The sequence below is a fragment of the Mustelus asterias genome, chromosome 1, assembly GCF_964213995.1.
Source record: "Mustelus asterias chromosome 1, sMusAst1.hap1.1, whole genome shotgun sequence".
NCBI lineage: Eukaryota > Metazoa > Chordata > Chondrichthyes > Carcharhiniformes > Triakidae > Mustelus > Mustelus asterias.
This window is the reverse complement of record NC_135801.1, coordinates 160876226-160891484: the sequence shown is the minus strand read 5'-3', so window position 1 is coordinate 160891484 and position 15259 is coordinate 160876226. Positions and strand designations below refer to the sequence as shown.

General features: G+C 44.2%; 1 protein-coding gene across 1 annotated transcript in view; it reads left to right on the top strand.

The window, feature by feature from the left end:
* Window positions 1-15259, top strand: part of npr2 (natriuretic peptide receptor 2) — a 163054-nt gene that overhangs the window by 53039 nt on the left and 94756 nt on the right. The window contains exons 5-7 of the mRNA XM_078222101.1: window positions 5412-5506; window positions 8239-8374; window positions 12088-12172. Coding sequence (XP_078078227.1) covers window positions 5412-5506; window positions 8239-8374; window positions 12088-12172 — 316 coding nt within the window. The remainder of the gene's footprint in view (window positions 1-5411; window positions 5507-8238; window positions 8375-12087; window positions 12173-15259) is intronic.

Sequence of the window (15259 nt, the reverse complement as noted above, 5' to 3'; positions counted from 1 at the left end):
AAGCAGACCTTTAAGAATAGGCAAAGAAAAACATCATACAATAGAGTTTGCAAAAACAACATGGGAAAAGAAAAACAGTGTGTAATGGGGCTCGAAGGTACAGTTAGAAAAAGTTAAAAAGCTCACAACAGGGCCAGGAAACATAGATGAGAGGAAAAAATGAGCACCACTCAACCTTTTGAAAGGACATACTGGGCTGCTCACCAATTTTTTAAAAATTCATTCGTGGGCCATGGGTGTCACTAGCTGGCCAGCGTTTATTGCCCATCCCTAGTTGCCCTTGAGAAGGTGGTGGTGAGCTGTCTTCTTGAATCGCTGCAGTCCATGTGCTGTGGGTTGACCCACAATGCCGTTAGGGAAGGAATTCCAGGATTTTGACCCAGTGACTGCGAAGGAACGGCGATATATTTCCAAGTCAGGATGGTGAGCTTGGAAGGGAACTTGCAGGTGGTAGTGTTCCCATTTATCTGCTGCCCCTGTCCTTCTAAATGGAAGTGGTCACGTGTTTGGAAGGTGCTGTCTAAGGATCTTTGGTGAATTGCTGCAGTGCATTTTGTAGATAGTACACACTGCTGCTACTGAGCATCGGTGGTGGAGGGAGTGAATGTTTGTCGATGTGGTGCCAATCAAGCAAGCTGATTTGTCCTGGATGGTGTCAAGCTTCTTGTGTGATGTTGGAGCTGCGTCCATCCAGGAAAGTGTGGAGTATTCCATCACACTTCTGACTTGTGCCTTGTAGATGGTGGATAGGCTTTGGGGAGTCAGGAGGTGAGTTATGGGTGCGGTATTAAATGAGTACTTTGCATCAGTATTCACCAAAGAGAAGGACTTGGTGGGTGATGAGTCTGGGGAACGGTGTGTCGGTAGTTTGGATCATGTTGACATCAAAAAGGAGGAGGTAATGGGATTCTTGAGAAACATTCGGGTAGACAAGTCCCCAGGGATGGGATATACACCAGAATACTGAAAGAAGCAAGGGAGAAAATTGCTGGGGCCTTGAGAGAAATCTTTGTATCCTCGCTAGCTACAGGGAGGGCCCAGAAGATGGGGGAATAGCCAATGTTGTTCCTTTGTTTAAGAAAGGTAGCAAGGATAATCCAGGTAATTACAGGCCGGTGAGCCTTACGTAAGTGGTAGAGAAATTATTGGAGAGGATTCTTCGAGACAGGATTTACTCCCACTTGGAAATAAGTGGCTGTATTAGCGAGAGGCAATATGGTTTTGTGAAGGGGAAGTCGTGTCTCATTAACTTGATCGAGTTTTTTGAAGAAGTGACAAAGATGATTGATGAAGGTAGGGCAGTGGATGTTGTCTACATGGACTTCAGTAAGGCCTTTGACAAGATCCCTCATGGCAGACTGGTACAGAAGGTGAAGTCGCACGGGATCAGAGGTGAGCTGGAAGCTGGATACAGAACTGGCTCTGTCATAGAAGACAGAGGGTAGAGTGGAAGGGTGTGTTTCTGAATGGAAGGCTGTGAAAAGTGGTGTTCCTCAGGGATTACTGCTACGACCTTTGCTGTTTGTAACACATATTAATGATTTGGAAGAAAATGTAACTGGTTTGATTAGTAAGTTTGCGGACGACACAAAGGTTGGTGGAATTGCGGATAACCATGAGGACCATCAGAGGAAACACAGCAGGATATAGATTGATTGGAGACTTGGACAAAGAGATGGCAGATGAAGTTTAATCCGGGCAAATGTGCCGGACGAATGACACATGCATTTTGGAAGGTGTAATACAGATGGGAAATGTATAGTAAAAGGCAGAACCCTTAGGAGTATTGATAGGCAGAGGGATCTGGGTGTACAGGTACACAGGTCACTGAAAGTGGCAACGCAGGTGGAGAAGATAGTCAAGAAGGCATACGGCATACTTGCCTTCATCAACCAGGGCATTGAGTTTAAAATTGGCAAGTCATGTTCATAGAATCATAGAATTCTACAGTGCAGAAGGAGGCCATTCGGCCCATCGTATCTGCACCAACCACAGTCCCACCCAGGACCTATCCCCATAACCCCATACACTTACCCTTCTAGTCTCCCTGACACTAAGGGTCAATTTAGCATGGCCTATCCACCTAATCATGTTGCAGCTTTATGGAATATTATTTAGGCCGCACTTGGAATATAGTGTTCAATTCTGGTCGCCACAATACCAGAAGGATGTGGATGATTTGGAGAGGGTACAGAAAAGATTTACCAGGATGTTATCTAGTATGGAGGGCATTAGCTATGAGGAGAGGTTGGAGAAACTTGGTTAGTTCTCACTGGAATGATGGAGGTTGAGGGGCAACCTGATAGAAGTCTACAAGCTTGTGAGGGGCATGGACAGAGTGGATAGTCAGAAGCTTTTTCTCAGGGTGGAAGAGTCAATTACTAGGGGGCATAGGTTTAAGGTGCGAGGGGCAAGGTTTAAAGGAGATGTACGATGCAAATTTTTTACACAGAGGGTGATGGGTGCCTGGAACTCACTGCTGGTGGAGGTAGTGGCAGCAGATACGGTAGTGACTTTTAAGGCGCATCTTGACAATACATGAATAGGATGGGAATAGAGGGATATGGTCCCAATCGGGCAGCATGATCGGTGCAGGCTTGGAGGGCCGAAAAGCCTGTTCCTGTGCTGTAATTTTTGTTGTTCTTTGTTCTTTACCCGCCACAGTATTCCTAGCCTCTTGTAGCTACTGTGTTTATGTGGGGAGTCCAGTTGAGTTTCTGGTCAATGGTAACCCCAAGGATGTTGACAGTTGGGGATTCAGTGATGGTAGCACCATTGAATGTCAAGGGGCGGTGGTTAGAGTGTTCCCTATTGGCATGGTCATTGCCTGGCATTTGTGTGGCGCGAATGTTACTTGCTACTTGTCAACAAGCCTGGATAGTGGCCTGAATCTTCTGGGCAGCAGCAATGAGAAGTGGGTTGCTGCATAATTGGAGAATCCTTTGTGGAGTTACCTGGGTGTTTGCCTCAGCTTTTTCTTTCTAACCTTCCCTGGGTTGCTATCTAAATAAGTACCACAGACATGTCAGAAGTCTAAGATTCTAATTTAGAGTTAGACATTCTTGGAGAGTCCCAGAAAGCAGGGGGATTGCCCATCAGAAATTTAGACTTTCCAGGGAATTTCCACGGGAGTCCATGTGTTAAGACCTGCACAGGGTCCTAACACATGTCTTCAGTCCTACATCCAGTTTCTACTGATCTGACGGTCAGAAGATTTAACCCATGTCAGTTTTTTAATCTTCTGCTGATTCAGTTTCTTCCCTTTTCCCTGCTAACAATATTTTATCATAGTTCAGTCCCACCTAGCCTTCTTCTTTGATTGCGAGAAGCTTGGAATCTAGGTTGGAGTCTTCAACCCGCACTTCCCCCTCTTCTGAATATATTAATTTAAATCCTTTCCCATTGCTTGACTTGCCCTCTCGAAAGATCCGAAACTAACTCCAGTGCTCCAGATGTGTGCAGCTTTCTCTGCTGCTGCATGAACACTGTAGCCACACATTTACTGAGCTCATCTTTGTCTATTCAACCTCTCCTGTCATAGGGGACAATCCTAGGTTATCATTCTTGAGCTCTTTAACCTACCGCCTTGCTTCTTGGGCGACATGGTGGCACAGTGGTTAGCACTGCTGCCTCACAGTGCCAGGGGCCCAGTTTCGATTCTAGGCTTGTGTCACTGTCTGTGCTGAGTCTGCATGTTCTCCCCGTGTCTGCGGGGGTTTCCTCCGGATGCTCCAGTTTCCTCCCACCATCCAGAAAGACGTGCTGGTTAGGTGTGTTGGCCATGTTAAATTCTCCCTCAGTGCACATGGACGGGTGCATGAGTGTGGCAACTAGGGGATTTTCACAGTATCTTCGTTGCAGTGTTAATGTAAGCCTACTTGTGACTAATAAATAAACTTTGACTTTTGAAGTTCTCTCATATGTACTTCAAATCATGTTCCAAAATGGACTGCAAACTTTGGCTGCTCTTCCTCCCTTTCCAGAAGTTTCTCCCTCAATTCTGTGACATGTTTCATCCTGGCACTAGTGAGACAACAGAATATTTGGGGCTCATGGAGAACAATATAAAGCTGGGAAGAGCAACCAGGGTTCTGATCATACAAGCTGCCCAGTAAACTAAAGAAAGGACCTAGTACCCAAGGAAATGTTTTTTGGGATGGTGCTGCATTTGGAGAACCATGCTAAGGGAAGACCTGAACTTTCTTTATAGGTCCCGGTGGAAAACTCTGTCTCTTCCTGGTCCTAAGAGGAATATTTAAAGAAAAGTTTACAAGCTTACTTCTTGATCTCGCTCCTGGCTCCTCTTCCCTCTATATTGGCCCAGTGGGAATGTTAATTCACTAGCTCTGAAGAAGAGTCATTCAGGCTCAAAACATTAAATCTGTTTCTCTCACCACAGATGCTGCTAGGCCTGCTGAGTTTATCCAGCGTTTTCTGTTTTACTTCAATTTTCCAGTACTCGTAGCATTTTGCTTTTATTCAACTATCTAACCATCTGGTTGAGTACAGCCTGGACTCTGTCTGTTATGAACAGCCGAAGGAGCATGCTGTTTGATCAATTAACCGGCCCACACTCAGAAAACCCAAAGCAAAACAACTACTGTTAGATGCAATTCCACAGTTGGACAACACTTGCTGAACAATTCTGAGTGTGCTAATAACTACACTGACAACCAACTTAAGATAATTAGTTGAGCTCTTAACATGGCTCATACATGCTTGTTGGCAGCATCATATATTCATATACAGGGATTGATTGTTTAGAATTAACTGGGAGCTTGTAGAGTATATAGTTCCATGTTACATTCTCTATGGCAATGCCTTGGCCAATTAGCGTCGACTTGCCAACTAACAGCGCCCTTTTCTTCTTTACTATAAATTGTTGTGACCTTGATGGGCCGAATGGCCTACTCCTATGCTCATCTAGTTTGAAATTTGACATTCTTGCATTTGTCCTGATGATAGCACAGGTAAGCACAGAGGTTAGCATTACTGCCTCACAGCGCCAGGGGCCTGGGTTCAATTCCAGCCTTGGGTGACTGTCGGTGTGGAGTCTGCACATTCTCCCCGTGTCTGCGTGGGTTTTCTTTGGGTGCTCTGGTTTCCTTCCACAGTCCAAAGATGTGTAGGTTAGGGGATTAGTGGGGTAAATGCGTGAGGTTATAGGATAGGGCCTGAGTAAGATGCTTTATCACAGAGCTAGTGCAGACTCATTGAGCCGAATGGCCTCCTTCTGCACTGTAGGGATTCCATAATTCTGAAAAAGCTTCAGCAACACTTCTCTCCCTTCAGCAATGAAACAAGAAACTTTTTACTTCTGTGTTATAGTTTCCAGTGCAAAATGGTAATTTGGGATTTATTTGATGTGTTTTAATTTTTTGTAATATTTACATCTCTTTATTTTATTGTAGGTGTGACTGGCTTGGTGAGCATTGATAAAAATGGTGACAGAGACATCGACTTTAGTCTCTGGGATATGGTCAACACAGAAACTGGGAAATATGAGGTTGGTATTTTAAGTATTTTTAAGCGTTTTGTATAAGCATTTATTTCCCATGTTACTAAGTGACTGTGCATGGTATGAAACCCACTAAACTTGTAACAAGTGGGTAAGTTAAAAAATTGTTGGAAGATTTGAGTGATCTCCCACTCTCAGCGAAGAATTACATTTGAAGGGAACGTAGCTTAAAAAGCAGACTACAGAATTTCTCTTCTAATTCTGGCCCATGCTTCCCATTGAAAATATGGAATTACTGGATTGACCTTAATATCTATTTAATTTTAAAAATCGATGTGTCAGCACGGTTACAGCAAAACTGTTTGTCATTGGGAAAGAAGCGTTCCGATGGACGGAAATCTTATCACAGTCACCCACTTGTACTGGAGGAAAGCATCAAGAACAGATGTGAGGTATTGGCAGAGACAGGTCAGCTACATGTTGGATCAAATTAGAATATTTTCAACTCCTGTTTCTGATGAGGTGTAACCAATGCCAAAAAAGCTGCCGGCCCAACATCACAAGCACTGAAAAGTTTATTTATTAGCCACAAGTGGCCTTACAGTCACACTTAATGAAGTTACTGTGAAAATCCCCGACTTGCCACACTCTGGCGCTTGTTTGGGTACATTGAGGGAAAATTTAGCATGGCCAATGCATCTAACCTGCATATCTTTGGACTGTGGGAGGAAACCGGAGCACCTAGGGGAAACCCACGCAGACACAGGGAGAATGTGCAAACTCCACATAGACAGTGACCCAAGCTGGAATCGAACCCAGGTCCCTGGAGCTGTGAGGCAGCAATGCTAATTACTGTGCCACCATGCCGCCCACATTGTGATTTTTCATGATCATCTTAATTTGGATAATTTAGGAGATCAACTGGCAGAAGAGAAACCTCAGGTTCACTTACTAAGAAGGGGGTGATAATGAACAGCTGCAAGATATAAACACCGAGGCATCGTTTTACCTTGGGAAATGCATTTATTATAGTCCAAATATCACTGATGTCTGCTGTAGGTTTGGACATTAGGAGGGCGGCACGATAGCACAGTGGTTAGCACTGCTGCTTCACAGCTCCAGGGACCTGGGTTCGATTCCCGGCTTGGGTCACTGTCTGCGTGGAGTTTGCACATTCTCCTCGTGTCTGCGTGGGTTTCCTCCGGGTGCTCCGGTTTCTTCCCACAGTCCAAAGATGTGCGGGTTAGGTTGATTGGCTATGCTGAAAAATTGCCCCTTAGTGTCCTAAGATGTGTAGGTTAGAGGGATTAGTGGGTAAAATATGTAGGGATATGGGGATAGGGCCTGGGTGGGATTGTGGTCGGCACAGACCCGATGGGCCGAATGGCCTCTTTCTGAACTGTAGGGTTTCTATGATTCTATGATTCTATAAGGGTTGCCATAGGAATCTGAATGGAGATGGAATCTCGATTTGGAATTGGTAGACTGTGGAAGAGGATAACCAGTGAAGTGAGTGCCATTGCAAACAGAATATGCATGGCCCTCCAGCACTGGAAGGATCATTATCGACCTTAGGGAATGGAAATCTGTGTCCATTATGCACTTGATCCAAAGGCAAATCAAATAGATTTTACAAATGGGGGCTTTGCTTGCCCAACACAGAATTCATGCGCAGACACAGATGGAGTGGCACGGAACACATAGTTAGTACTGCAGCCTCAGAGCGAGAGACCTGGGTTTGATTCCTGCCTCGGGTGACTGTGTGGAGTTTCTCCGTGTGACTGTGTGGGTCTCCTTCGGATGCTCCCGTTTCCTCCCACTCTCCAAAGATGTGCAGGTTAGGTGGATTGGCTATGATCAATCTGCAGAGTTATAGAGATAGGCGGGGGAGTGGGCTTAGGTAGAGTGCTCTTTCAGAGGATCGGTGCAGGTTCAATGGACCAAATAGCTTCCTTCTGGACTGTATGGATTCTTTTGATTCTATAGAAGTCACTAGGCCTTCAAAGAGTTAACAGTCATCAGTTCTAAGAGAGGGAAAACCCTGCTGAAAGTACAAATTTCCTGAAATTCCCAGCATACACTCCTGGTAGACAGAAATCTGCATTGAAAGCATTACTGGAATTTTACTGTCCCGCCCGCCCGCCGTGGGTATCGGAGCAGGCGAGGCGTGGACAATGGGAGGGTCGTTGACAATGGGAGGGTCGTTGACCTCGGGTGGGATTTTACGGCCTTGCTCGTCTCGTAACTCTAAAATCCCACCACATATCTCTGCCTTCTGATTTATAGAATCCCTACAGTGCAGAAGGAGGCCATTCAGCCCATCCAATCTGCACTGTCAACAATCCCACCCAGGCCATATTCCCGTAACCCCACATATTTACCCAGCTAATTCCCCTGACACTAGGGTCAATTTATAATGGCCAATCAACCTAACCTGCACATCTTTGGACTGTGGGAGGAAACCGGAGCACCCAGAAGAAACCCACGCAGACACGGGGAGAACATGCAAACTCCACACAGACAGTGACCCAAGGCCGGAATTGAACCCGGGTCTCTGGCGCTGTGAGGCAGCAGTGCTAACCACTGTGCCGCCATGCCGCCATTTAAAAATGGCAGTATCTTTCACTAATGATTTGTGGAACTACTTTGGAGAAGATGCTTCAAGCGATTTCACATTTATATCCTTTTTGAATATAGAAAGCATTATTTAATTCTTAAGTACATCAGTGTGGTTAAAGTCAAACCATGCCAATTTAATTGCTTTGCTCCATATTGTACAGGTTGTCGCTCACTATCTGGGAGTGAAAAAGCAGATTTATTGGATTCCCAATGTAGAGATTCATTGGCCATCAGGCTCCATTCCCGCAGACAACCCTCCATGTGTATTTGAAAATGATATTGCAATCTGCAAACAGGGTAATGTATTGATTTTCATTATTTGATCTATTGAATGCTGCCAGTTTCTGTAGACCAACCTGTATTGCACTGTAATAAGTACTTGAGCCATAAATAGAACATAGAACATAGAACATTACAGCGCAGTACAGGCCCTTCGGCCCTCGATGTTGCGCCGACCAATAGTCTTTCTGGTAGTGAAGGAACCATGGGTTTCATTCATGCCAACAAAATGTTGAATTTCCTTTACCTTATCCACCCATCACATGTTCTTCATGTCACAGGTGCACCTTTGTATATCTGTCTTTGCTTGATGGTAGTTTCCTTTGCTTTGAGTTTGGTTATGCCACAAGGCAACAAAGGTCTTGCGCTTAATCAGTTCATTGCTACCCTCATCATTTTCATCAAACCCATCCTGATGTTTCCTTTTGATTTGATTATTAATTATTTTCATATACATCAGTGCACAGTGAAAGTATTGCTTCTTACGCACTTGCAGACAAAGCTTACCGTTCATAGAGTACATATAGCGGAGAAGGAAAGGAGTGGGTGCAGAATGTACTGCTACAGTCATAGCTAGGGTGTAGAGAAGTAACAGCTTAATGTATGGTCGGTCCATTCAAAAGTCTGATGGCAGCAGGGAAGAAGCTGTTCTTGAGTCGGTTGGCACGTGACCTCAGACTTTTGTATCTTTCTCCCAACGGAAGGAGGTGGAAGAGAGAATGACCGGGGTGCGTGGGGCCCTTGAATATGCTGGCTGCTTTTCTGAGGCAGCGGAAAGTGTAGACAGAGTCAATGGATGGAAGGCTGGTTTGCATAATGGACTGGGCCAAGTTCACAATCCTTTGTAGTTTCTTGCGGTCTTGGTCAGAGCAAGAGCCATACCAAGCTGTGATATATCCAAAATCCTGACAAACAATCCAAATGTCACTTCTGATACTGGACTTAAGGACATTCAAGCACTGTGGCCACTCTTCTCCAGTTCTTGATTAAAGTTTGAAAGTTTTACCTAAAGGCATTGTTGGAATTGGTCTCTTTTGATTGAATCCTTCAGAGCTTTGACATTGAAATGCTGAAGGACCCGCTGCTCTGAGGCCTAAGAAGTTGGAAGATTTGATTAAGCAAAGGGAACAGAGAGCTAGGCACGGGGGGGAGCATTGATCTGAATAACAAATCCATTAGAGATTCTTCTGACGTTAAGACAGAAATTGAACAAGTTTGTGTCTTTGCCCTGCTCTTTTCTCGATCTTCCTTGCTGCCAAGCTCCGTCAGATGTATCCGCTGAGGATTTACACTCAACATTCAGAAGACCAAAATCCTCGATCAGCAAGCCCCTAATGCACCACGCACCCCCCACTTCCCCCTGCCCCCTGCCAGCCCCATTGATTAGGATTCATAATGAGTGCCTGGAAAATGTGGAACATTCCCAGTAGCTTGGAATTTATCTTTCACACACGGCTGACATCGATGAAGAAATCCAGCATCACCTGAAATCTGCTGGTGCAACCTTTGGTCACCTGGGGAAGTAAGTGTTTGAAAATTGGACATCAAAACTGAAACCAAGCTCATGGTTTACCATGCGGTCATGATCCCTTCCTCACTGTATGGGGCAGAAATATGGACAAGCTATCGGAAGCACCTCAAAGTACTGGGGTCATTCCATCAGTACTGCCTGCAGAACACCTTACATATTAAGTGGGAGGACAGACGCACCAATATCGGTGTCCTCTCAGAAGCATCGAGGCTGATCATCCATCATCAGATTCGTTCGGTTGGTCACGTGGTTTGGATGTCAGATACCAGGCTCCCACAGCAGTTCAGTCAGGGCAGACACAACAGAGGAGGCCTCATTAGCCATATTTGGTCCATTGGAAAACAACCAATGGCAGCACGGTCGCACAGTGGCTAGCACTGCTGCCTCACAGCGCCAGGGACCCGGGTTCAATTCCCGGCTTGGGTCACTGTCTATGTGGAGTTTGCATGTTATCCCCGTGTCTTCATGGGTTTCCTCTGATTGCTCCAGTTTCTGCCTACGTGCTGGTTAGGTGCATTGGCCATGCTAAATTCTCCCTCAGTGTACCCAAACAGGCGTCGGAGTGTGGCAACTAGAGGCTTTCACAATAACTTCATCGCAGTGTTAATGTAAGCTTTACTTGTGACTAATAAATAAACTTTAACTTTAATTATCCTCACCTGTGAGGGATAGCCAATACAATACAATGTAATAAAAAGAGCAACACAAAGGGTGGATGGACAATACCATACACAAAATGGAGATCTTGTACATTTAGCTGTATTGACCAATCATTTAATATCAAAGTGTTTTTGATGGATAAATCCCCTGGACCTCTTAAAATTATCCCTCTCGGTCTATATTGCATAATGTAATGATCTCACAAAATATCTTCAGCAGCTATCAGATTAGCAATTATTACATTAAAAATTCATAGCAAATATTGTACAGGATTTACTGGGATAGGTTTTTTATCTAACACAGTTAAAAGCTATGCATTGTTCCAATTTGAATTTCTGCAGTTGTGTGATTAAAAGGTGAAGGTGTGAGCTTTTAAAAGTTGCTTAGTCCTATTGCTGACAATCTTACTCCTTAGCCTAATCACAGGGGAAGTATTAAATCTGTGCTTGGATAACATTAGCATTCAAAAAGAATAATCTTGTTTAAAAGGGTTTGGGTGTGCAGTGTTAGGAAGTTTCTATTCTGGTTCAGACAGTCATTATTTACAGGTGGCACAGTGGTTAGCACCTCTGCCTCACAGCTCCAGGGACCCGGGTTTGATTCCCCACTTGGATCACTGTCTGTGTGGAGTCTGCACCTTCTCCCCATGTCTGTGTGGGTTTCCTTTGGGTGCTCTGGTTTCCTCACACAGTCCAAAGATGTGCGGGTTTAGGTGTATTGCCCCTTAGTATCCCGGGATGCGTGTTAGACGGATTAGTGGGGTAAAATATGTGGGGTTACGGATATAAGGCCTAGGTGGGATTGTTGTAGATGCAGATTCGATGGGCCGAATGGCCTCTTTTTGCGCTGCAGGGATTCTATGATCAACATTGCATTATAATGGAGAAATAAATGCTGACAGGGCGGATGTTTTCTTTCTACTGCTCACAACATAGCAGAAATTTTCTGCTATGGTACCTGAATGTATTTAGTGAGGTACAAGTCCTTGTCCTAAATTAGGGTAAAATCTCCTCCTGGTTTTCCATCGAATTCATTATAATGGGCAGACAGTTACGAACAACTTGTGCCAAATTTGCAGTGTTTCCACCCAGCCAAGCTCTTAAATTTGGACACTGAAGAAACAAATCTCTAATGGGCAGAATCATGAATGGATGGTAATGCAGATGTCCATCCTCAGTTAATGTATTTAGGCTAAAAGGATAGAGCAAAATGTCTTTACCTCTCTGGAGCCTGGGTAAGCTCTGTGCAAAAATTTGACAATGATATTCTTGGAAACTTGAAAGCCTGCACAGGATTTGTATCTGATAAATGGTTTATTATTTGGAAGCCTTGTGTATATCATCTGTAACTGAAGAAGAGCGATTCACATTATTGTATCTTTGCAAGTAGATTGATTAGCTTTGTTTTTTTCCTACAAGGGTGTCTATCAGATGATTGCCAAACAAAATACCAGATAGACAGGAGAGTTGGATGATGAAGCGATAAAACAAAGTCTGCTTCTTAATCCACTTGTACAATTCTCCTCTTTTTGTTCCCTTAGCTACTTTCCCGCTGCTTGGAATAGTTGCCCTGGGAGCAGGCCTCACGCTAGCAATTTTTGGAATCTCCAGCTTTCTGGTTTACCGGTATAGTATTTATGAATCTGGCCATTTAAACCTGGAAACAGGTTGACTGTCCTTGATTTTGGTAAAAATGTCATTTACATTCAGTAATTAAAACTCCTTTGACATGAAAGTCAGGTTAAAGAATTATTGTCTCTTTAAATTGTACATTAGAAACATACACATTTGGACGGCACGGTAGCACAGTGGTTAGCACTGCTGCCTCACAGCGCCAGGGACCTGGGTTCGATTCCCGGATTGGATCACTGTCTGTGTGGAGTTTGCACGTTCTCCTCGTGTTTGCGTGGGTTCCTCCAGGTGCTCCGGTTTCCTCCCACAGTCTAAAAGACGTGCGGGTTAGGTGGATTGGTGACGCTAAGTGTCAGGGGGCTAACTACAGTAAGTGCATGGGGTTGTGGGGATAGGGCCTGGGCGGGATTATGGTTGGTGCAGACCTGATGGGCTGAATGGCCTCCTTCTGCACTGTATGATTCTTTGATTCTATACATAGAAACATACATAGAAAATAGAAGCAGGAGTAGGCCCTTCAAACCTGCTCCGCCATTCATTTTGATCACAGCTGATCATCAAATTCAATGTCCTGATCCCACCTTCCCTCCATATCTGTTGATCTCTTTTGCCCCAAGAGCTATATTTCATTCCTTCTTGAATTCACACAACATTTTGACCTCAACTACTTTCTGTGGTAGTGAATTCCACAGATTCATCACTTTCTGGGAGAAAAAAATTCTACTCACCTCTGTTCTGAAAGGTGAATCCTCAATCCTCAATCTATAACCCCTAGCTTTGGACTCCCCCATGATTGGAACATTCTTTCTGAATCTACCCTGTCTAACTCTGTTAGAATTAAGTTTCTATGAGATCCCCTTTCTTCTAAACTCCAATAAATATAATCTTAACCGACTTAGTCCCTACTCATATGACAGACCTGCCATCCCAGGAATCAGCCGGGTAAATCTTCGCTGCAGTCTCTCGATAGCAAGGACATCCTCCCTCAGATAAAGACACCAAAACTGTACACAATACTTCAGGGGTGGCCTCAGCAACAGCCTATACAAATGCAGTCAAACATCCCTATTCCAAAACTCAAATCCTCTTGCCATGAAGGCCAACATACCACTTGCTTTCTTTACTGCTTGCTGTACCTGCGCACTTAATTTCAGCGATTGATGCACAAAGGCACCAAGGTCTTGCTGAGTATTCACCTCTCTCAATTTACATAAGTATTGGTAATAATGGACACATTACCACCTTTCTTAGAGTCATAGAGGTTGGAAACAGGCCCTTCGGCCTAACTTGTCCATGCCGCCCCTTTTTTTAACTCCCAAGGTAGTCCTAATTGCCCAGGTTTGGCCCATATCCCTCTATACCTATCTTACCCATGTAACTGTCTAAACGCTTTTTAAAAGACAAAATTGTACCCGCCTCTACTACTACCTCTGGCAGCTTGTTCCAGATACTCACCAGCCTCCACATGAAACAATTGCCCCTCTGGACCCTTTTGTATCTCTACCCTCTCACCTTAAACCTATGCCCCGTAGTTTTAGACTCCCCAACCTTTGGGAAAAGATATTGACTATCTATCTGATCTATGCCCCTCATTATTTTATACACCTCTACAAGATCACCCCGAAGCCCATGCTCCAGTAAAAAAAAGTCCCAGCAACCCAGCCTCTCCTTATAACTCAAACCATCAAGTCCCGGTAGCATCCTGGTAAATCTTTTCTGCACTCTTTCTAGTTTGATAATATCCTTTCCATAATAGGGTGACCAGAACTGTACACAGTATTCCAAGTGTAGCCTTCCAATGTCTTGTACAAATTCAACAAGACGTCCCAACTCCTGTATTCAATGTTCTGACCAATGAAACCAAGCTGAAGGACTTCTTCACCAGTCTGTCCACTTATGTCTCCACTTTCAAGGAGCTATGAACCTGTCCCCCTAGATCTCTTTGTTCTATAACTCTCCCCAATGCCCTACCGTTAACTGAATAAGACCTGCCCTGGTTCGCTCGAGCAAAATACATCACCTCGCATTTATCTGAATTAATCTTCATCTGCCATTCGTCAGCCCACTGGTCCAATTGATCAATCCAAGATAACCTTCTTCACTGTCCACTATGCCACCAATCTTGGTGTCATTTGCAAACTTACTAACCATGCCTACTAAATTCTCATCCAAATCATTAATATAAACAACAAATAACAGTGGACCCAGCACCGATCCTTGAGGTACACCACTGGTCACAGGCCTCCAGTTTGAAAAACAACCTTCTACAACCACCCTCTGTTTTCTGTCATCAAGCCAATTTTGTATCATTTGGCTACCTCACCCTGGATCCCATAAGATTTAACCTCATGCAACAACCTATCATGTGGTACCTTGTCAAAGGCCTTGCTAAAGTCCATGTAGACAACATCAACTGCACTGCCCTCATCTACCTTTTTGGTTACCTCTTCAAAAAACTCAATCAAATTTATGAGATATGATTTTCCACTCACAAAGCCATGCTGACTGTCCCTAATCAGTCCTTGCATCTCGAAATGCTTGTAGATCCCGTCTCTCAAAATACCTTCGAACAATTTACTCACTACAGGTGTGAGGCTCACTGGCCTGTAGTTCCCAGGCTTTTCCCTGCAGCCCTTCTTAAACAAAGGCACAACATTTGCCAAACTCCAATCTTCAGGCACCTCATCTGTGATTATCGATGATTCAAATATCTCTGTGAGGGGACCCGCAATTTCTTCTCAAGTCTCCCACAATGTCCTGGCATACACTTCATTAGGTCCCGGGAATTTATTTACCTTGATGTGCTTTAAGACTTCCAGCACCACCTACTCTGTTATATGTACAGTCCTCAAGACATCACTATTTATTTTCCCAAGTTCCCTAACATCCATGCTTTTCTCAACAGTAAATATTGATGAGAAATATTCATTTAAGATCTCACCCATCTCTTGTGGATCCGCACATAGATGACCTTGTTGATCCTTAAGAGGCCCTACTCTATCCCTAGTTACTCTTTTGCCCTTTGTGTATTCGTAGAAGCTCTTTGGATTCTCCTTTGCCTTATCTGCCAAAACAGACTCA